Source organism: Bombina bombina, chromosome 5 (genome assembly GCF_027579735.1).
Source record: "Bombina bombina isolate aBomBom1 chromosome 5, aBomBom1.pri, whole genome shotgun sequence".
In the NCBI taxonomy this organism is placed as follows: Eukaryota; Metazoa; Chordata; class Amphibia; order Anura; family Bombinatoridae; genus Bombina; species Bombina bombina.
Window position 1 is genome coordinate 482,663,270 of NC_069503.1, and position 24,584 is coordinate 482,687,853.

Below are 24,584 nucleotides of genomic sequence, written 5' to 3' on the forward strand. Positions count from 1 at the left end.
GTGCTAATAATCCACCTTTACCTACCATCATTTCCAGGATGGATGAACAGGATCGCCGCTTGGATCAATTTGCACAAGCCCTGCAAACCCTGCTGACTCGCACTGCACATTTGGACCAAAGTGTCCCGCAAGTTATGGCTGCTCCTGTTTCTGCTGCTGCACCTAGTCCTACTAGGAGCATGTCCGGTTCTGCACCTCTACCTCAGCGATGTGGAGGTGATCCTATTCAGTGCAGAGGGTTTTTGAACCAGGTGGGCATTTACTTTGAGATGTTACCTCAGGCGTTTCCCTCTGACAGAGCTAGGGTGGGATTTTGCATCTCTTTACTCACAGCTCTTGCCTGGGCTAATCCCTTGTGGGAGACCAATAAACCTGTGATTTCAAATGACCCTGAATTTGTGGCCTCCTTTCGAAGGGTATATGATGTTCCGGCTCGCTACTCTTCTGCTGCTAAACGACTCATGTCTATTCAGCAAGGTACAAGATCTGTTGCTCAGTATGCCATTGAGTTCCGTACGCTTGCCGCAGAGGTAGGTTGGAACAATGCAGCCCTTGTTGTTGCCTTCTTTCATGGGCTCGCTGATGCGATTAAAGACGAAGTTGCTGCCAGAGATTTACCAGAGGATCTCGAGGCATTGGTGTCTTTTTTTATCCTAATTGACATCAGACTCAGAGAGAGGCCCTCTTTCAAGGAGCGCTTGCAGAAGCCTCCTGTTCCGACCCATGCCCCCTGGTCCCGAGTCACCAGGTATTGCTTATTATTATTATCGGTTATTTGTAGAGCGCCAACAGATTCCGCAGCGCTAATTGCTAAGCCAATGCAGTTCGGGATTCACGCGTCTCTAAGCAGCGGAGAGGGCCTTAAGGAGGAGGGAGGGACTCTGCCTCTATTGTGGGTTACAGGGCGACCTTTTAAAGTCTTGTCCTACACGGCCGGAAAAACGCTCACACCTAAGGTCCTGTCGGGGGCAGACCTTGGTGGGTTTATCCTCGTCCCCGGAACCGCTAAAGGAGAAACCTTTGGTCACGGTTGTCCTTTCCTTGTTGGACTCCTCCATAGTCACCCATGCTCTTGTTTACTCCAGTGCTGCGGGTTATTTCATTGACGGTGCTTTTATATCAAAGCACTCCATTCCTGTTTTGCCTAGGTCCGTTCCGCTTGCTATTGAGGCCATTAATGGCAGGCCCCTTCAGCCCGCACTCGTTGCTCACGAATCTGCTCCGTTATCCATGGCTGTTGGGGCTCTCCATTTTGAAACCCTCCAGTTCCAGGTGATAAATTCTTAGCATTTTCCAGTTCTGGGTTATCCCTGGCACCAAAAGAAAAATCCCAGTCTCAACTGGCGCAGGTCCGAAATTTTGTATTTCCACACGTCTTCGGAAACCAGTTAAAGTCTTGTGCACTTCTTCGCTATCTCAATTGCCAGAGAAGTTCAGAGAGTTCCTAGAAATTTTTGACAAGGTGCGTGCCACTAAATTGCCTCCTCACCGGTCTTACGATTGTGCCATAGACCTGCAACCCGGAGCCATTCCTCCTCGGGGCCGGGTGTACCCTCTGTCTGTTGCGGAGAATTGTGCTATGGAGGAGTATGTTGCCGATGCTCTGTCGCGGGGGATCATCCGCAAATCCTGCAGGGGCTGGCTTCTTCTTTGTGAAGAAAAAGAGTGGCGAGTTAAGACCATGCATAGATTATAGGGGTCTTAATCGTCCTACCATTAAGAAAGCTTACCCTATTCCGCTCATTACGGAACTCTTTGACCGCCTCAAGAGAGCTACGGTCTTTTCTAAACTTGATTTGAGAGGAGCGTACAAAGGAGGGCCACGAATGTAAAACAGCATTTAACACTAGGAGTGGGCATTATGAGTATCTTGTAATGCTCCTGCTGTTTTCCAGGAATTTATTAATGATGTCCTACGCGATATGTTGCAACAGTGTGTTGTGGTGTATTTAGACGACATCCTCATAGACTCGCCCACACTTGAGGCTCATCGTTCTGATGTTACACAGGTTCTTCAGAGACTACTTGAGAACTGCCTGTTTTGTAAACTCGAGAAATGTGAGTTCCATCAGACTCAAGTAACCTTCCTAGGTTATGTTATCTCCGTTGCAGGGTTCTCCATGGATCCCGACAAGTTGCATGCAGTGGCCTCGCACAGTTGGTCTTTGGTCTATTCAACTTTTTTTGGGCTTCGCCAATTACTATTGAAAGTTTATTAAAAACTTTTCTTCTTTGGTCAAACCTATCACAGACATGACCCGTAAAGAGAATGATCCACTCCATTGGTCACCTACTGCCATTAAGGCCTTTGATAGTCTTAAGACTGCCTTTGCTGCCGCTCCAGTTCTGGCTCATCCTAACCCTGTCCTGCCTTTCGTTCTTGAGGTTGATGCATCTGAGACTGGAGTAGGTGCCCTCTTATCTCAACGTCCTATGCCTGACGGTTCCTTGCATCCGTGCGGTTTCTTCTCGAAGAAATTGTCTCCAGCAGAGTGCAATTATGAAATTGGCGACAGGGAATTACTGGCCACAATTTTGGCACTCAAGGAATGGAGGCATCTTCTTGAGGGTACTAGCGTACCAGTGCTCATTCTTACTGACCACAAGAATTTAACTTATCTATCTGAAGCAAAACGTTTGTCGCCTGACAGGCCAGATGGGCGCTATATTTGTCTCGGTTTAATTATGTGGTCTCTTACCTACCTGGTAGTAAGAATGTTAGGGCTGATGCCCTCTCTCGACAATTTTCACCTCTGTCCAAGGAGGAGTCTGTACCTACTCCAGTTATACCGCCTGACCATATTTTGGCTACCATACGTACTAATTTGACTTCTCCCTTGAGGGGAGGAGATCCTGGCTGCACAAACCAATGCACCTCCTGAGAAACCTAGTGGTAAGTGTTTTGTTCCTGAGAATCTTTGAACTAAACTTTTGCACACTTACCACTATCCTAAAGCCGCAGGTCACCCAGGCAAGAACTAAATTATTTGGTCTGTCACTCGACAATTCTGGTGACCAGGTCTTCGTTCTGATGTTGCTGCTCAGTTTGTGCACAGAATAAGACCCCTCAACGTCTTCCTGTGGGTCTTCAACCTATTGCTAACGGTGAGCGTCCTTGGACACATCTTTCCATTGACTTCATTGTCGAGCTCCCCGTTTCCAATGGCAATACGGTTATCCTTATGGTGGTTGACCGTTTTTCTAAAATGTCACATTGCATTCCCTTGAAGAAACTGCCTACCGGAGCAGGAGCTTTCTTCAATTTTGCCCGGGAGGTCTTCCGTTTACATGGGTTACCTAAGCAGATAGTGTCGGACCGGGGTAGCTAGTTTGTCTTCAGATTTTGGCGTTCCTTTTGTGCTCAAATGGGGATCCAGCTTTCCTTCTCCTCTGCATATCACCCTCAATCCAATGGGGCTGTGGAACGGTCTAATCAAGCTCTGGAAAAGTTCCTCCGTTGCTATGTTTTAGATCACCACAATAATTGGTCTGAACTGTTACCTTGGGCAGAGTTTGCTCGTAATAGTGCTATTAATGCTTCCTCCAAGTTATCCCCGTTCATGGCGAATTATGGGTTTCAACCAACCTTGTTGCCCGATTCATTCATGTCTCAGGGTATTCCGGCTTTGGAGGAGCATCTCCGGCAACTCCGTTCCACTTTAGTGCAGATTCAGGATTGCCTTCATCGTTCTATGCAGCGCCAAAAGCTCCAGGCTGATCGTAGGCGTCTGCCCGCACCTTCCTACCAGGTTGGTGAGAGGGTTTGGCTGTCCTCCCGCAACTTGAACCTTTGTGTGCCTTCCAATAAACTGGCTCCCCATTATGTTGGTCCTTTTCGAATACACCGACGGGTCAATCCTGTGGCCTACGCTCTGGACCTTCCTCCTGCAATGCGCATCTCCAATGTTTTTCATGTCTCCCTCTTGAAACCATTGGTTTGTAATCGGTTTACCACTGTGTTGCCTTGTCCCCGTCCTATCTTTGTTGACAACCACGAAGAATATGAGGTCAGCAGCATTATTGACTCTCGTATGTCCAGGGGCCACGTACAGTATTTGGTTCACTAGAGGGGTTACGGTCCAGAGGAGCGTTCATGGGTTCCCTCCTCTGATGTTCATGCTCCAGCCCTCCTCCATGCTTTCCATGCCCGTTTCCCCAATAAGCCTTTGTCCTCCCGCGGGGAAGGGGTCGTTGAGGGAAGGGTACTGTCAGGGTTTTTTCCCTGTTTTGTTTGTCATGTGCTACTGGCAGCCATTTTACTCACCTCTCTTGCTGACTCTGGTGTATAGTGTGTAATGCTACTCATTTCCTGCACGCCCTTTTATGGCCAGACTGGTGTACATCATCCATGTGAGACAGGTTGCAGTCTCAGAATTGGTATATTTATCTTTGTTAGCTCTCGACCAATGCAAGTGGTTGTACTCCTTGGCAAGGGGCCTCTCAAAAAAGTAAGCCTGGATTTTATTTCTAACTTGGCTGTTGATGTCCTACTCAGGTTGCCCCTTTTTATTCTCTTCCTCACTGCTGCCTCCTAGCTGTTCTCACTGGTCCCCATCACACTGTGTGATTTATGTAGATCACTGGGTGACCATGAGAAAACACAGCAAATCGTGTGTCACACAACCAGACCATATGAGTTGGCAGCTAAAGCTAAATTAATATAAACAATCCAAATGATGACTCCTATTATTTCTGGGTTGCACAGGTGATCTAACCCACATAAGCCAGGAGTAGTTGTAAGCTGAAAAATAAACTTATACTGTCTTGAAAAAGTGAAAAGTAAACGTCTTTAGGCTAAGGACATATTTATAAAACACAATACCATGTGCAGGAGTTCATCTGAGTGAAGCAGCTGGTGCCATGCGCAAACAAACTAATAGCATAGGATTAGTTGACAACTATTTTCATAATCGATTATTATTAATAATTTTCATAATCTGATTAAATTGATTAGTATGTTGTTGTACAGTAGCTCTAGTGGTAATAAGGTGTACATAATAATTTTTTTTATTTAGTGCGATTCAGGCTCAATGTTGTTGGCAGCGCCGTTAAGCTGCTGGGTCAGAGCATTAGCAGATCGGTGGCAGATATTGTTATTGTTTATCAATTGATCTGCGGGTGATAAGTGCCTTTGAATGTTGAATTTGATGCAATAACTGTTATGGTCATCAAAGTCCATGCTGTCCATACACTGCATGTTTGATTCTTCCTATATCCAATAAGCTATTGTTCCAATATGAGAATGGTGTTACTGTTTGCATTTTGATCATTACAATGTCAAAAAAGGTATATTGGCCATTGAAAAACACGAATGACTAGATTGGAATCGAAAAAGTGAGCTTTTCTGTTCAATACGAAACCTGATGGCTACCATAGGGAGGAATGCCACTACTTTGACTTAGTGGAAAATCAGATGCAAAGCTTCTGACCACAATCCATGAAGCTCTCTCATCTGAAGTACTGGAAACAACTTCAGAATCCAAAAGGTTGACTTCCATTTCTGGTTCATATTAATTTGATAAAATTTCCAGAATCAAAGCTAAACCCCCCAAAAATTCTGAAATACAGTTCCACAAATTGAAAAAACTGTAGAGTTATGGGTAATTCTGTCAGTTTTATTTCTAATGGCGCTAAGATAAACTTTAATTATACAAATCTCTTGTAGGAAACACTCCTGAAGAATTCCAGGGCATCTGCATTTAGTTTTTTTTAAAGAATGCTTCCAATTTCCAATGAGAATATAATTACTAGAACTCTTCTTACCTTTCTGCAGAGCAGGAAAACAGAATTTATGTTTACCTGATAAATTTCTTTCTCCAACGGTGTGTCCGGTCCACGGCGTCATCCTTACTTGTGGGATATTCTCTTCCCCAACAGGAAATGGCAAAGAGCCCAGCAAAGCTGGTCACATGATCCCTCCTAGGCTCCGCCTACCCCAGTCATTCGACCGACGTTAAGGAGGAATATTTGCATAGGAGAAACCATATGGTACCGTGGTGACTGTAGTTAAAGAAAATAAAATATCAGACCTGATTAAAAAAACCAGGGCGGGCCGTGGACCGGACACACCGTTGGAGAAAGAAATTTATCAGGTAAACATAAATTCTGTTTTCTCCAACATAGGTGTGTCCGGTCCACGGCGTCATCCTTACTTGTGGGAACCAATACCAAAGCTTTAGGACACGGATGAAGGGAGGGAGCAAATCAGGTCACCTAAATGGAAGGCACCACGGCTTGCAAAACCTTTCTCCCAAAAATAGCCTCAGAAGAAGCAAAAGTATCAAACTTGTAAAATTTGGTAAAAGTGTGCAGTGAAGACCAAGTCGCTGCCCTACATATCTGATCAACAGAAGCCTCGTTCTTGAAGGCCCATGTGGAAGCCACAGCCCTAGTGGAATGAGCTGTGATTCCTTCGGGAGGCTGCCGTCCGGCAGTCTCGTAAGCCAATCTGATAATGCTTTTAATCCAAAAAGAGAGAGATGTAGAAGTTGCTTTTTGACCTCTCCTTTTACCTGAATAAACAACAAACAAGGAAGATGTTTGTCTAAAATCCTTTGTAGCATCTAAATAGAATTTTAGAGCGCGAACAACATCCAAATTGTGCAACAAACGTTCCTTCTTTGAAACTGGTTTTGGACACAGAGAAGGTACGATAATCTCCTGGTTAATGTTTTTGTTAGAAACAACTTTTGGAAGAAAACCAGGTTTAGTACGTAAAACCACCTTATCTGCATGGAACACCAGATAAGGAGGAGAACACTGCAGAGCAGATAATTCTGAGACTCTTCTAGCAGAAGAAATCGCAACTAAAAACAAAACTTTCCAAGATAATAACTTAATATCAACGGAATGTAAGGGTTCAAACGGAACCCCCTGAAGAACTGTAAGAACTAAATTGAGACTCCAAGGAGGAGTCAAAGGTTTGTAAACAGGCTTGATTCTAACCAGAGCCTGAACAAAGGCTTGAACATCTGGCACAGCTGCCAGCTTTTTGTGAAGTAATACCGACAAGGCAGAAATCTGTCCCTTCAGGGAACTTGCAGATAATCCTTTTTCCAATCCTTCTTGAAGGAAGGATAGAATCCTAGGAATCTTAACCTTGTCCCAAGGGAATCCTTTAGATTCACACCAACAGATATATTTTTTCCAAATTTTGTGGTAAATCTTTCTAGTCACAGGCTTTCTGGCCTGAACAAGAGTATCGATAACAGAATCTGAGAATCCTCGCTTCGATAAAATCAAGCGTTCAATCTCCAAGCAGTCAGCTGGAGTGAAACCAGATTCGGATGTTCGAACGGACCCTGAACAAGAAGGTCTCGTCTCAAAGGTAGCTTCCAAGGTGGAGCCGATGACATATTCACCAGATCTGCATACCAAGTCCTGCGTGGCCACGCAGGAGCTATCAAGATCACCGACGCCCTCTCCTGCTTGATCCTGGCTATCAGCCTGGGGATGAGAGGAAATGGCGGGAACACATAAGCTAGTTTGAAGGTCCAAGGTGCTACTAGTGCATCCACTAGAGCCGCCTTGGGATCCCTGGATCTGGCCCCGTAGCAAGGAACTTTGAAGTTCTGACGAGAGGCCATCAGATCCATGTCTGGAATGCCCCACAGGTGAGTGACTTGGGCAAAGATTTCCGGATGGAGTTCCCACTCCCCCGGATGCAATGTCTGCCGACTCAGAAAATCCGCTTCCCAATTTTCCACTCCTGGGATGTGGATAGCAGACAGGTGGCAGGAGTGAGACTCCGCCCAAAGAATAATTTTGGTTACTTCTTCCATCGCTAGGGAACTCCTTGTTCCCCCCTGATGGTTGATGTACGCAACAGTCGTCATGTTGTCTGATTGAAACCGTATGAACCTGGTCCTCGCAAGCTGGGGCCAGGCCTGGAGAGCATTGAATATCGCTCTCAGTTCCAGAATATTTATCGGTAGAAGAGATTCTTCCCGAGACCAAAGACCCTGAGCTTTCAGGGATCCCCAGACCGCGCCCCAGCCTATCAGACTGGCGTCGGTCGTGACAATGACCCACTCTGGTCTGTGGAACATCATCCCTTGAGACAGATTGTCCAGGGACAGCCACCAACGGAGTGAGTCTCTGGTTCTCTGATTTACTTGTATCTTCGGAGACAAGTCTGTATAGTCCCCATTCCACTGACTGAGCATGCACAGTTGTAATGGTCTTAGATGAATGCGCGCAAAAGGAACTATGTCCATCGCCGCCACCATCAACCCGATCACTTCCATGCACTGAGCTATGGAAGGAAGAGGAACGGAATGAAGTATCCGACAAGAGTCCAGAAGCTTTGTTTTTCTGGCCTCTGTTAGAAAAATCCTCATTTCTAAGGAGTCTATAATTGTTCCCAAGAAGGGAACCCTTGTTGACGGGGATAGAGAACTCTTTTCCACGTTCACTTTCCAGCCGTGAGATCTGAGAAAGGCCAGGACAATGTCCGTGTGAGCCTTTGCTTGAGGAAGGGACGACGCTTGAATCAGAATGTCGTCCAGGTAAGGTACTACTGCAATGCCCCTTGGTCTTAGCACCGCTAGAAGGGACCCTAGTACCTTTGTGAAAATCCTTGGAGCAGTGGCTAATCCGAAAGGAAGCGCCACGAACTGGTAATGTTTGTCCAGGAATGCAAACCTTAGGAACCGATGATGTTCCTTGTGGATAGGAATATGTAGATACGCATCCTTTAAATCCACCGTGGTCATGAATTGACCTTCCTGGATGGAAGGAAGGATAGTTCGAATGGTTTCCATCTTGAACGATGGGACCTTGAGAAATTTGTTTAAGATCTTGAGATCTAGGATTGGTCTGAACGTTCCCTCTTTTTTGGGAACTATGAACAGATTGGAGTAGAACCCCATCCCTTGTTCTCTTAATGGAACAGGATGAATCACTCCCATTTTTAACAGGTCTTCTACACAATGTAAGAACGCCTGTCTTTTTATGTGGTCTGAAGACAACTGCGACCTGTGGAACCTCCCCCTTGGGGGAAGTCCCTTGAATTCCAGAAGATAACCCTGGGAGACTATTTCTAGCGCCCAAGGATCCAGAACATCTCTTGCCCAAGCCTGAGCGAAGAGAGAGAGTCTGCCCCCCACCAGATCCGGTCCCGGATCGGGGGCCAATATTTCATGCTGTCTTGGTAGCAGTGGCAGGTTTCTTGGCCTGCTTTCCCTTGTTCCAGCCTTGCATTGGTCTCCAAGCTGGCTTGGCCTGAGAAGTATTACCCTCTTGCTTAGAGGACGTAGCACCTTGGGCTGGTCCGTTTTTACGAAAGGGACGAAAATTAGGTCTATTTTTTGCCTTGAAAGGCCGATCCTGAGGAAGGGCGTGGCCCTTACCCCCAGTGATATCAGAGATAATCTCCTTCAAGTCAGGACCAAACAACGTTTTCCCCTTGAAAGGAATGTTTAGTAGCTTGTTCTTGGAAGACGCATCAGCCGACCAAGATTTCAACCAAAGCGCTCTGCGCGCCACAATAGCAAACCCAGAGTTCTTAGCCGCTAACTTAGCCAATTGCAAAGAGGCGTCTAGAGTGAAAGAATTAGCCAATTTGAGAGCATTGATTCTGTCCATAATCTCCTCATAAGGAGGAGAGTCACTATCGAGCACCTTAAGCAGTTCATCAAACCAGAAATATGCGGCAGTAGTGACAGGGACAATGCATGAAATGGGTTGTAGAAGGTAACCCTGCTGAACAAACATCTTTTTAAGCAAACCTTCTAATTTTTTATCCATAGGATCTTTGAAAGCACAACTATCCTCTATGGGAATAGTGGTGCGTTTGTTTAAAGTAGAAACCGCTCCCTCGACCTTGGGGACTGACTGCCATAAGTCCTTTCTGGGGTCGACCATAGGAAACAATTTTTTAAATATGGGGGGAGGGACGAAAGGAATACCGGGCCTTTCCCATTCTTTATTAACAATGTCCGCCACCCGCTTGGGTATAGGAAAAGCTTCTGGGAGCCCCGGCACCTCTAGGAACTTGTCCATTTTACATAGTTTCTCTGGGATGACTAAATTTTCACAATCATCCAGAGTGGATAATACCTCCTTAAGCAAAATGCGGAGATGTTCCAATTTAAATTTAAATGTAATCACATCAGATTCAGCCTGCTGAGAAATGTTCCCTAAATCAGTAATTTCTCCCTCAGACAAAACCTCCCTGGCCCCCTCAGATTGGGTTAGGGGCCCTTCAGAGACATTAATATCAGCGTCGTCATGCTCTTCAGTAACTAAAACAGAGCAGCCACGCTTACGCTGACAAGGGTTCATTTTGGCTAAAATGTTTTTGACAGAATTATCCATTACAGCCGTTAATTGTTGCATAGTAAGGAGTATTGGCGCGCTAGATGTACTAGGGGCCTCCTGAGTGGGCAAGACTCGTGTAGACGAAGGAGGGAATGATGCAGTACCATGCTTACTCCCCTCACTTGAGGAATCATCTTGGGCATCATTGTCATTATCACATAAATCACATTTATTTAAATGAATAGGAATTCTGGCTTCCCCACATTCAGAACACAGTCTATCTGGTAGTTCAGACATGTTAAACAGGCATAAACTTGATCAGAAAGTACAAAAAAACGTTTTAAAATAAAACCGTTACTGTCACTTTAAATTTTAAACTGAACACACTTTATTACTGCAATTGCGAAAAAACATGAAGGAATTGTTCAAAATTCACCAAATTTTCACCACAGCGTCTTAAAGCCTTGAAAATATTGCACACCAATTTTGGAAGCTTTAACCCTTAAAATAACGGAACCGGAGCCGTTTTAAGCTTTAAACCCCTTTACAGTCCCTGGTATCTGCTTTGCTGAGACCCAACCAAACCCAAAGGGGAATACGATACCAAATGACGCCTTCAGAAGTCTTTTATAAGTATCAGAGCTCCTCTCACATGCGACTGCATGCCATGCCTCTCAAAAACATAATTTATGCTTACCTGATAAATTCCTTTCTTCTGTTGTGTGATCAGTCCACGGGTCATCATTACTTCTGGGATATAACTCCTCCCCAACAGGAAATGCAAGAGGATTCACCCAGCAGAGCTGCATATAGCTCCTCCCCTCTACGTCAGTCCCAGTCATTCGACCAAGAAACAACGAGAAAGGAGTAACCAAGGGTGAAGTGGTGACTGGAGTATAATTTAAAAGATATTTACCTGCCTTAAAACAGGGCGGGCCGTGGACTGATCACACAACAGAAGAAAGGAATTTATCAGGTAAGCATAAATTATGTTTTCTTCTGTTATGTGTGATCAGTCCACGGGTCATCATTACTTCTGGGATACCAATACCAAAGCAAAAGTACACGGATGACGGGAGGGATAGGCAGGCTCATTATACAGAAGGAACCACTGCCTGAAGAACCTTTCTCCCAAAAATAGCCTCCGAAGAAGCAAAAGTGTCAAATTTGTAAAATTTGGAAAAAGTATGAAGCGAAGACCAAGTTGCAGCCTTGCAAATCTGTTCAACAGAGGCCTCATTCTTAAAGGCCCAAGTGGAAGCCACAGCTCTAGTGGAGTGAGCTGTAATTCTTTCAGGAGGCTGCTGTCCAGCAGTCTCATAGGCTAAACGTATTATGCTACGAAGCCAAAAAGAGAGAGAGGTAGCAGAAGCTTTTTGACCTCTCCTCTGTCCAGAGTAAACGACAAACAAGGAAGAAGTTTGGCGAAAATCTTTAGTTGCCTGCAAGTAGAACTTGAGGGCACGAACTACATCCAGATTGTGTAAAAGACGTTCCTTCTTTGAAGAAGGATTTGGACACAAGGATGGGACAACAATCTCTTGATTGATGTTCCTGTTAGTGACTACCTTAGGTAAGAACCCAGGTTTAGTACGCAGAACTACCTTGTCTGAGTGAAAAATCAGATAAGGGGAATCACAATGTAAGGCTGATAACTCAGAGACTCTTCGAGCCGAGGAAATAGCCATTAAAAACAGAACTTTCCAAGATAACATTTTTATATCAATGGAATGAAGGGGTTCAAACGGAACACCCTGTAAAACGTTAAGAACTAAGTTTAAACTCCATGGTGGAGCAACAGCTTTAAACACAGGCTTGATCCTAGCTAAAGCCTGACAAAAGGACTGGACGTCTGGATTTTCTGACAGACGTCTGTGTAACAAGATGGACAGAGCTGAAATCTGTCCCTTTAATGAACTAGCTGATAAACCCTTTTCTAAACCTTCTTGTAGAAAAGACAATATCCTAGCGATCCTAACCTTACTCCAGGAGTAACCTTTGGATTCGCACCAGTATAGGTATTTCCGCCATATTTTATGGTAAATCCTTCTGGTAACAGGCTTCCTAGCCTGAATCAGGGTATCAATAACCGACTCAGAAAAACCACGTTTTGATAAAATCAAGCGTTCAATTTCCAAGCAGTCAGCTTCAGAGAAGTTAGATTTTGATGTTTGAATGGACCCTGTATCAGAAGGTCCTGTCTCAGAGGTAGAGACCAAGGCGGACAGGATGACATGTCCACTAGATCTGCATACCAAGTCCTGCGTGGCCAAGCAGGTGCTATTAGAATTACTGATGCTCTCTCCTGTTTGATTTTGGCAATCAATCGAGGAAGCAGCGGGAAGGGTGGAAACACATAAGCCATCCTGAAGTTCCAAGGTGCTGTCAAAGCATCTATCAGAACTGCTCCCGGATCCCTGGATCTGGACCCGTAGCGAGGAAGTTTGGCGTTCTGGCGAGACGCCATGAGATCTATCTCTGGTTTGCCCCAACGTCGAAGTATTTGGGCAAAGACCTCCGGATGAAGTTCCCACTCCCCCGGATGAAGAGTCTGGCGACTCAAGAAATCCGCCTCCCAGTTCTCCACTCCCGGGATGTGGATTGCTGACAGGTGGCAAGAGTGAGACTCTGCCCAGCGAATTATCTTTGATACTTCCATCATTGCTAGGGAGCTTCTTGTCCCTCCCTGATGGTTGATGTAAGCTACAGTCGTGATGTTGTCCGACTGAAACCTGATGAACCCCCGAGTTATTAACTGGGGCCAAGCCAGAAGGGCATTGAGAACTGCTCTCAATTCCAGAATGTTTATTGGAAGGAGACTCTCCTCCTGATTCCATAGTCCCTGAGCCTTCAGAGAATTCCAGACAGCGCCCCAACCTAGTAGGCTGGCGTCTGTTGTTACAATTGTCCAGTCTGGCCTGCTGAATGGCATTCCCCTGGACAGGTGTGGCCGATGAAGCCACCATAGAAGAGAATTTCTGGTCTCTTGATTCAGATTCAGAGTAGGGGACAAATCTGAGTAATCCCCATTCCACTGACTTAGCATGCATAGTTGCAGCGGTCTGAGGTGTAGGCGTGCAAAAGGTACTATGTCCATTGCCGCTACCATTAAGCCGATCACCTCCATGCATTGAGCTACTGACGGGTGTTGAATGGAATGAAGGACGCGGCATGCATTTTGAAGTTTTGTTAACCTGTCTTCTGTCAGGTAAATCTTCATTTCTACAGAATCTATAAGAGTCCCCAAGAATGGAACTCTTGTGAGAGGAAAGAGAGAACTCTTCTTTTCGTTCACTTTCCATCCATGCGACCTTAGAAATGCCAGAACTAACTCTGTATGAGACTTGGCAGTTTGAAAGCTTGAAGCTTGTATTAGAATGTCGTCTAGGTACGGAGCTACCGAAATCCCTCGCGGTCTTAGTACCGCTAGAAGGGCACCCAGAACCTTTGTGAAGATTCTTGGAGCCGTAGCCAATCCGAATGGAAGAGCTACAAACTGGTAGTGCCTGTCTAAGAAGGCAAACCTTAGATACCGGTGATGATCTTTGTGGATCGGTATGTGAAGGTAAGCATCCTTTAAATCCACTGTGGTCATGAACTGACCCTCTTGGATCATGGGTAAAATAGTCCGAATAGTTTCCATTTTGAACGATGGAACTCTTAGGAATTTGTTTAGAGTCTTTAAATCTAAGATTGGCCTGAAAGTTCCCTCTTTTTTGGGAACCACAAACAGGTTTGAGTAGAACCCTTGTCCTTGTTCCGACCACGGAACCGGATGGATCACTCCCATTGTTAACAGATCTTGTACGCAGCGTAGAAACGCTTCTTTCTTTATCTGGTTTGTTGACAACCTTGACAGATGAAATCTCCCTCTTGGGGGAGATAATTTGAAGTCTAGAAGGTATCCCTGAGATATGATCTCTAGTGCCCAGGGATCCTGAACATCTCTTGCCCAGGCCTGGGCGAAGAGAGAGAGTCTGCCCCCTACTAGATCCGGTCCCGGATCGGGGGCTCTCGGTTCATGCTGTCTTTGGGGCAGCAGCAGGTTTCCTGGCCTGCTTGCTTTTGTTCCAGGACTGGTTAGGCTTCCAGCCTTGCCTGTAACGAGCAACAGCTCCTTCCTGTTTTGGTGCAGTGGAGGTTGATGCTGCTCCTGTTTTGAAATTCCGAAAGGGACGAAAATTAGACTGTCTAGCCTTAGCTTTGGCCTTGTCTTGAGGTAGGGCGTGGCCCTTACCTCCCGTAATGTCAGCGATAATTTCTTTCAAACCGGGCCCGAATAAGGACTGCCCCTTGAAAGGTATATTAAGTAATTTGGACTTAGAAGTAACATCAGTTGACCAGGATTTTAGCCACAGTGCCCTGCGTGCCTGTATGGCGAATCCTGAGTTCTTAGCCGTAAGTTTGGTTAAATGTACTACGGCCTCCGAAATGAAAGAATTAGCTAGTTTAAGGACTCTAAGCCTGTCCGTAATGTCGTCTAGCGTAGAGGAACTAAGGTTCTCTTCCAGCGACTCAATCCAAAATGCTGCCGCAGCCGTAATCGGCGCGATACATGCAAGGGGTTGTAATATAAAACCTTGTTGAACAAACATTTTCTTAAGGTAACCCTCTAATTTTTTATCCATTGGATCTGAGAAAGCACAGCTATCCTCCACCGGGATAGTGGTACGCTTAGCTAAAGTAGAAACTGCTCCCTCCACCTTGGGGACCGTTTGCCATAAGTCCCGAGTGGTGGCGTCTATTGGAAACATCTTTCTAAATATTGGAGGGGGTGAGAACGGCACACCGGGTCTATCCCACTCCTTAGTAACAATTTCAGTTAGTCTCTTAGGTATAGGAAAAACGTCAGTACTCGCCGGTACCGCAAAGTATTTATCCAACCTACACAGTTTCTCTGGTATTGCAACAGTGTTACAATCGTTGAGAGCTGCTAAGACCTCCCCTAGTAGTACACGGAGGTTCTCCAATTTAAATTTAAAATTTGAAATATCTGAGTCCAATCTGTTTGGATCAGAACCGTCACCCACAGAATGAAGCTCTCCGTCCTCATGCTCTGCGAGCTGTGACGCAGTATCAGACATGGCCCTAGCATTGTCAGCGCACTCTGTTCTCACCCCAGAGTGATCACGCTTGCCTCTTAGTTCAGGTAATTTAGACAAAACTTCAGTCATAACAGTAGCCATATCTTGTAATGTTATCTGTAATGGCCGCCCAGATGTACTAGGCGCCAAAATATCACGCACCTCCCGGGCGGGAGATGCAGGTACTGTCGCGTGAGGCGAGTTAGTCGGCATAACTCTCCCCTCGCTGTTTGGTGAAATTTGTTCACATTGTACAGATTGACTTTTATTTAAAGTAGCATCAATACAGTTAGTACATAAATTTCTATTGGGCTCCACCTTGGCATTGGAACAAATGACACAGATATCTTCCTCTGAGTCAGACATGTTTAACACACTAGCAAAAAACTTACAACTTGGTTATAATCTTTTTTAGCAAAAAACGTACTGTGCCTCAAAGAGGTACTAACGATTAAATGACAGTTGAAATAATGAACTGAAAAACAGTTATTGCATCAAATTTTAAAACAACACAACTTTTAGCAAAGGTTTGTTCCCATTAGTAAAAAACAACACTAATTAAATTTGTACATAAGAAAACAAAACAACGTTTTTTATACACAGTCACTATAAGAATTCTCACAGCTCTGCTGAGAGAATTTACCTCCCTTCAAAGAAGTTTGAAGACCCCTGAGATCTGTCAGAAATGAACCGGATCATGCAGGACATATAAAAGTAGCTGACTGGAATTTTTTGATGCGTAGCAAAGAGTGCCAAAAACGGCCCCTCCCTCTCCCACACAGCAGTGAAGAGAAACGAAACTGTCACAATTAAAGCAAAAAACTGCCAAGTGGAAAATAATGCCCAAACATTTATTCACACAGTACCTCAGCAATGTAAACGATTCTACATTCCAGCAAAAACGTTTAACATGAGAATAGTTATTAAAAGGATTAGTGACCTTAACACAGTAGTTCCGGTGAAATACCATCCCCAGAATACTGAAGTGTATACATACATGTCATTTTAACGGTATGGCAGGCTTTTCTCATCAATTCCATTCAGAAAATAAAAACTGCCACATACCTCAATGCAGATTCATCTGCCCGCTGTCCCCTGATCTGAAGCCTTTACCTCCCTCAGATGGTCGAGAACAGCAATATGATCTTAACGACTCCGGTTAAAATCATAGTAAAAAATCTCTGTCAGATTCTTCCTCAAACTCTGCCAGAGAAGTAATAACACGCTCCGGTGCTATTTTAAAATAACAAACTTTTGATTGAAGTCATAAAAACTAAGTATAATCACCATAGTCCTCTCACACATCCTATCTAGTCGTTGGGTGCAAGAGAATGACTGGGACTGACGTAGAGGGGAGGAGCTATATGCAGCTCTGCTGGGTGAATCCTCTTGCATTTCCTGTTGGGGAGGAGTTATATCCCAGAAGTAATGATGACCCGTGGACTGATCACACATAACAGAAGAAAACAAGTGCGCAACACCGGCGCGAAAATGAGACTCTGCCTATGCTTTGGGAAAGCCCCTAAAGAATAAGGTGTCTAAAACAGTGCCTGCCGATATTATTATATCAAAATACCCAGATAAAATGATTCCTCAAGGCTAAATATGTGTTAATAATCAATCGATTTAGCCCAGAAAAAGTCTACAGTTTAAATAAGCCCTTGTGAAGCCCTTATTTACAATCGTAATAAACATGGCTTACCGGATCCCATAGGGAAAATGACAGCTTCCAGCATTACATCGTCTTGTTAGAATGTGTCATACCTCAAGCAGCAAGGGACTGCAAACTGTTCCCCCAACTGAAGTTAATTGCTCTCAACAGTCCTGTGTGGAACAGCCATGGATTTTAGTTACGGTTGCTAAAATCATTTTCCTCATACAAACAGAATTCTTCATCTCTTTTCTGTTTCTGAGTAAATAGTACGTACCAGCACTATTTGAAAATAACAAACTCTTGATTGAATAATGAAAAACTACAGTTAAACACTAAAAAACTCTAAGCCATCTCCGTGGAGATGTTGCCTGTACAACGGCAAAGAGAATGACTGGGGTAGGCGGAGCCTAGGAGGGATCATGTGACCAGCTTTGCTGGGCTCTTTGCCATTTCCTGTTGGGGAAGAGAATATCCCACAAGTAAGGATGACGCCGTGGACCGGACACACCTATGTTGGAGAAAAAATAAATAAGACAAGATAGTCTACACTGCTCAGTCCTCTGGACATTAACAAAAGTGCCAAAGGAAAGCATTTTTGTTGAGCTTTCAACACAGTAAATCAAGATTTTCTGTCCCAGTGCGGAAACGCTGCCAGTCCTTATGCTTGCTTTGTTTTTATCTTTCTCAGAACATTAAGGAAGATGAAAGCAAAAGTATATTACAGACTTCATATTCATTTTGTATTGCTTTTTTGAGAAAGATTTATTAGGGGGGAGGCTTTCCATCTTCTGATTATTTTTGCTGTAATCATCTGGTGTTTTTACACATGGAGACATTGTAGTCTTGATCACTTATCTATTCAGACTTTCATTCACCTGGTAGAGTGCTTGCACTGACAAGATAAGTTACTGTTGAAGATGTTGACCCTGAGATAAACACTATGGGGCCTATGTATCAAAGATCTTGCAGACCTGATCTGACAGTGCGGATCAGGTCCGCAAGACCTCGCTGAATGTGGAGAGCATTACGCTCTCCGTATTCAGCATTGCACCAGCAGCTCACAAGAGCTGCTGGTGCAACGCCGCCCCCTGCAGACTCGCGGCCAATGGGCCGCCAGCAGGGAGGTGTCAATCAACCCGATTGTACTCGATCGGGTTGAATTGTGGCAATTCCTGTCCGCCTGCTCAGAGCAGGCGGACAGGGTTATGGAGCAGCAGTCTTTAGACTGCTGCTTCATAGCTGCTGTTTCTGGCGAGTCTGAAGACTCTCCAGAAACACGGGCCCACAAGTTCCATATGGAGCTTGATAAATGGGCCTCTATGTGTTACCTGACATTACAGGAGACATGTTCCTCGCAAAAGTAAAAAAGAGAATGTTCGCAAGTTTCAGCTTCCCGATTGGTATGAGCAGTATATTTTCATGTTGGTTCCCTTCTCAGCTGAAATGCAAGGTATGAATGGAGACCCAAAATATATATATATATATATATATATATATATATATATATATATATATATATATATATATATTTGAATAAGCATGTATTAAGAATTATTTATACCTCTGGCAGCAACTGGACTGACAGTTATTCTCCATAATAAACGAGGATTTTTTTAATATTGAGAGGAAAAAATACTTGCACAATGTAGCAGGAGAGTTTACAGGATGTATTCAGATAGAGTAATTTATATAAAACTATAATTCAGGAGTCATAAGCATGAGACCACTGGTTGTCCATCCATTAATGTGTGGTCCTACCATCGTAGCCTTGGAATTATGGCATAGATTAAGGAAAACTCCTTCATTAAAGAATCTTATATGCAGCAATCAGTATTCCTATCAAGATCCTTGTACCACTGACATCCACTGTGGCGTTTACACCAGAGATATATTGAGAAAAGTAGTGGAAGAGTGCCTTGGAGGAATCTAGAAAAGCACAACCCCCAAAATGGCACACAAAAATAAAATAAAACAATTTAAAATATTTGGAAACAGTCAATTACTTAGATGCCAGAACCAAATAAGGAAAGACCAAAAAAAATCAAAGGAATTTTCTGACCGGCCAAGAGGGAGCAACATGTAACAACATTCACATCAGTAAAGTCTTTGTCCAAAAAAGTGTTAAAAAAGGACAGAAACAAAAAGGTACAGCTGTCTAATTTTCTAAATGAGCTTCTACTGCAAACAAATAAATGCACAGCTCTTTATTCACTTATTCCCATTTTAAAAACTCATTATATTTAACATCAGATACAGAAATGTGTGTTAAATTAAGAATAAAAAGATTTAAAATGGGGAAGAAAAAAAAATAAGTCTTAAAATACTGGGGGGGGGGGGGGGGGGGAGTTCAAAGTGCATTTTTTCCCCATTTAAGACTTTGCCAACTTCAAAATTTCTTATACCATATTAACTACAGAACACAACAAAAAAATGGTAAGACAAATAATGTTCTTTATGTCACTGGAAACGTGAGAATAAAGGCCATAATACAGCAATTGCTTCATGATGATGTCTGCATATTTGTGACAAACTTAAAGTGTATCCCCAGAATGGTATCTAGGAAATCCATTTTCAATGCTTCTATTTTCTTTCTGTATATCAATAATTATAGTCTATCAGGTAAAGCAAGAAATAAGATTAGCAATTGTTGCCATTTTAAGTATGTAGGTACTGCATTTATTGTTTTGCTATATCTTAGCTTATGTGTCAATTTTCTTTGTTCTCTAAAAACAATTTAGAGGGGAAAAGAAACAATGGTGCAAAGCATGTTTGGGACATAATAGTTGACAGGTGGCAGACAAAATATGCCACAAATCCAGCTTCTGCAAACGACAAAGTTATCTCACTTATGGACGATTAGAAAAGTTGTTTTTTACGCCTGGCAGCTAAACAGAATGGTAGATTAATTTATGTGACTGTATTCTTCCCCAAACAAGTAATGCAGATTAACAAGTTCCTGGGAAAAGCAGGCTAGGGAAAAAAAAAAAAAACACCTGAAATAAAAGATTAGCCGCCGTGGCAACTATGAAGATAAATTTGAAAAGTAAAAGAATGTATCCACTCACCTTGCCTCTTAGATTTTCTGGTATTCTTTAATGTGCAGATGTAAGTCATTCCAAAAAAATAAAAACAAAAGAATTTATTAATATTAAGTAAAAGAACAAATGAATATAATTATTACTAGTATAGATTGAACAAAGTCCAACTTTATCCAATAGCACAATGGAAATGTTGCAGTCTTTATACTATTGAATATAATGTAGAAGAAATCTTCAGCTTCATCTGGAACATGTTGCATTTGAATGAAAATAAACAATGACAAATCCAAACGAAGTCTGTAAACTTTATGGAAGATGCACGCCTGAGCATTGGGGGGGAAAAAAAGGAGTCTGAAATAATAAATTAATTAAAAATACGCTTTTCTAAACACTGTGAAGAAGTAACTAATCGTAAAAAGCAATACTATGATTTTGACAGAAGATGGCGATATAAATCATATCTAACTAAAGCAACTTCTCCACAGTAATAAAAAATAATTTTGAAAGCATATTTTTGTTTTTGGCACAGGTCAGAGTTCTATAGCAATTTGAAGAGAGGATTATTATGAAAGGTGATCTACATATCAACGGTATGGCTCTTTTTTCTTGTGGTTTTAAAAACTTTTGTAAGTGATCATAATGTTGACCACTTGTTTTGAGAAGCTATGCTGAGCTAAAGGGACATAAAACAAATTCTTGTTATTACAAGACATATCTGCTGTCTTACAATAAATGAACATTTCAGACGGGCATGAAAACATTGCTGCAATAAATTCCCCTACCCCGACACTTACCTTATTTAGAGAACACACTGCTTTACACTGTCATTTGTGCAAATTGTGTGTTGTTTTGCAGTATCTTATCACATGATATATACTTTGCCCATTTAGGGACAGATATGTGGCAGGGTTAGGCTTGTAAACTCTGCAGTGTGCATTTCCAATTCTCAAAATTCACAACTTTCAAAGTTACATTACAGGAGGCAATGTAAATAGTGCAAGTACACTATAAAGGTTTTTTTTGCTATGCATTATTAAACATTATATACTACAATCTCAAAGTAAATAAACACTAAGTAAATAACTGTTTGGGTAGTGTGTTTTATGCTGCAGCTACCCACAGTTGCATTCTTTATATTGAATATTTTGTCTTGCATACATGGTCTCTGGATCTGGCTAGAAAAAAGCTAGCTTTATTTTCGTCTATTTAATATATTAAAATGGTCAAATGCCAATTACTGTGACATAGACGAATTAAGTGGTTTTCAAGGCAACAATACTGTTGTTTTAAAGGCAGCAATATTAAAAACCTATGGTGTTTTTAATATTGCAAATTGTTTAAAGCTTAAAACAAAAGAAGAAGTTTATATAATAATGCTAACATGCATTTGAATTATTATTTTTTTAAATTGATACAAATTATTCAGATTTCACATATTGGATAACAGGAAAAGAAATAAAGAATACATAAAGAACCAGTAACATTGATCAGTTTATACAGACATGTTACAGTTGTAACTTAAAGGAAACAAAGAACTGTACAGCACTGTATACAAAAACTGGGATGGGTAAGTTCACTACTATGTTCAGAGAGGCCTGAACTAAGGGAAATTAAAGGGACACTGTACCCAAAAATTTTCTTTCGTGATTCAGATTGAGCATGAAATTTTAAGCAACTTTCTAATTTACTCCTATTATCAAATTTTCTTCATTCTCATGGTATCTTTATTTGAAATGCAAGAATGTAAGTTTAGATGCCGGGCCATTTTTGGTGAACAACCTGGGTTGTCCTTGCTGATTGGTGGCTAAGTTCATCCACCAATAAAAAACTGCTGTCCAGAGTACTGAAACAAAAAAAAGCTTAGATGCCTTCTTTTTCAAATAATGATAGCAAGAGAATGAAGAAAAATTGATAATAGGAGTAAATGAGAAAGTTGCTTAAAATTGCATGCTCTTTCTGAATTACAAAAGAAAAATTTTGGGTACAGTGTCCCTTTAAGTATTGAATTGTAGTACCGTACATAGATGGGATTAACAAGCAAATTAAGTATTAAAATAAATTTAAAATCAATATTAAAAATTTTCCCCTTTTCATGGATATAAAAGTCTACACACCCTTAATGAAATTGCAGGCTTTTGAAATCTAAAGATGAAAATAACAACAATGTAATTGTCAGAATTGTTCCATCTGTAATGTGATCATCCAAGAAACACAAATCTACAGAAGAAACAGTTCATTATTAGGAGCATTTTAAAAAAAAAATTAAAAATGTGCTTTGTGAATCACCTTTTGCATTTATTATAGTCGCAAATCTTTGTGACAAAGTCTATATTAACTTTGCGCATCTAGACTATGGAATTTTGTCCCACTCTTTTTAAAAAAAAAAAAAAAAACCTACTTCAAACTGCGAGTGGATCTCCTGTGTTCAGCTCTATAGGTCATTCCACATGTTTTTAATAGGATTGAGGCCTGGACTCTGACTGACTGGACCATTCCAAAACCGATTCCTTTTCTGAAGCGATTGCCTTGGATGTGTGCTTTGGGTCATTATCCTGTTGGAATTTGAAAATTCTTCTATGTAGCAGCAAATCTTTGTGAATAACTCTTTATTAACTTTGCACATCTAGACTTTAGAATTTGGTCCCCCATTTTTTTTTTGCGAAAAAGCTCCTTCAAACTGTGAGTGGATCTCCTGTGTACAGCTCCATTCCAAAACTTTGATTTTCCTTTTTTTGGTCAACCTTGATGTGTGCTTTGGGTTACTTTCTGACAAAGGCCAGCAGGTTTTGTGCCATTCGGCTCAGTAAGTTTCTCAGCCTTAATTTTAAAGTGGTAGAAGTCTGCCGATTGTAACCCAATACTTGTTATGCAAGATGAATCCAAGAGGAGAGGTAGATGTGTATTTATTTTTCTCTCAGCATATAATGGCTGGTATACAATTTGTCACTCCCAATATTAGGGGTTTAAACTTTCCTTAAAAAAATATTTTTATATATATAATAAAAAGTATATTGTTAAATAATCTATGGGCAGGGGAGGACTGACCCATCGGGCAATCTTTCTCCAACTGAGCACCCACAGTCTAGAGGAGGAGCATGCTGCAGCCCAACAGATTCAGACCTCTCACAATACAGAGCAGGGGTCCAGGTGGTCCAATTTTGTGATGAACAGTTACTGCACTGGTGGCTTACAGCGACCACGCTAACCACAGTTACCCACTGCCTTTAATTAATGCTTTGCAGTACTACTTAGGATGCTGTCTGACTGGCCTCCATCTATATGGACTGTGTATGCATTCAATTAAGTCACTCAGGAGGAGGACTAGAATTTAGCCCGCGGCTCAGCTCACTGAGCAGCTGCTACCACGGAATGTGCTCTTAGGTCTACAGTCAGGGCCTTGGCTGGGCTCCATGTCTGGATTGTCAAGACTCAGTCACAACAGAATTAGTGCTTGCCACCGCCACTGCTAACCTGCCACAGTGCTGCTTATACAAATCTATCAATTAGCGCTGCACAGGCATTGTTAAGATATGCTACTTAAAATGCTGATGGCAGGGAGTGGCAGCTACTTGGTGGGACTCACCATATAGTATGCATTCCACCTTTAACTGAAGCTAAGCACTAGCAGCCAGATTTTACATATTTATCTTAGTAGATAACCTATTTTTAAATTGTTGTGTCATTTAGGCATTTTACAAATAATTTAATGAAACAAATATTAAAATCATATTGAAATATAATTTCTGTAATAAAAAAAAAGGAGGTGTGTGTGGAGACATGGTTGGGTAAAGCACAATTGTTGGCAGGGTGAAGGGGGCCCTAAACTCTTTTTTTTTTTTTTTTTACCCGGTGGCCTCATGGATTGTCAGTCCGACCCGGAGAGCTAATGTGGCCTTTGTGCAGGAGACGCACCGGATGCCTCAGCAGAGAGTATGTTTTTTCCAAACATTTTCCAACAGGTATAGAAACTTCCTCCCCTACTAATATAGAAACTTCCTCCCCTACTAAATCCAGAGGGGTTGCCATATTTGTAAGCAATAGGATATCATTTGACGACTATTACATATGTAGAACATGACCCACAAGTTAGATATATCATTGATTTGCAAACTTAAAGGGACATGAAACCCAGTTTTTTTCTTTCATGGTTTAGAAAGAGCATGCAATTTTAAACAGCTTTCTAATTTACTTCTATTATCTAATTTGCTTCATTCTCTTGATATCCTTTGCTGAAAATCATATCTAGATAGGGTCAGTAGTTGCCGATTGGTGGCTGCACATAGATGCCTTGTGTGATTGGCTCACCCATGTGCATTGTTATTTCTTCAACAAAGGATATCTAAAGAATGAAGCAAATTGGATCAGGGCTCGACAAACCCAGGAGCCAGGTAGCCACTGGCTCCTAGAATTTTACCCCTGGCTCCTAACTTTTTGGGTTATTCTTCATAGATATATTCACCAATACCACTGTCTGGCTCCTAAAAATATGTGCGGCTCCTAAATATTCTTACTGGCTCCTACATTTTAAACAGATTTGTCGACTCCTGA

The 24,584-nt window shown here is 42.3% G+C and overlaps 1 protein-coding gene across 6 annotated transcripts in view; it reads right to left on the reverse strand.

Moving 5' to 3' along the window:
- The window catches only part of LOC128660495 (uncharacterized), a 422,478-nt gene that overhangs the window by 370,107 nt on the left and 27,787 nt on the right, over window positions 1–24,584 (reverse strand). For 5 of the 6 annotated variants that reach the window (XM_053714388.1, XM_053714387.1, XM_053714386.1 and 2 more), the window contains one exon: window positions 20,064–20,088. The exons of the other annotated variant lie outside the window; for it this stretch is intronic. In XM_053714388.1, coding sequence (XP_053570363.1) covers window positions 20,064–20,088 — 25 coding nt within the window. The remainder of the gene's footprint in view (window positions 1–20,063; window positions 20,089–24,584) is intronic. 6 annotated transcript variants of the gene reach the window in all.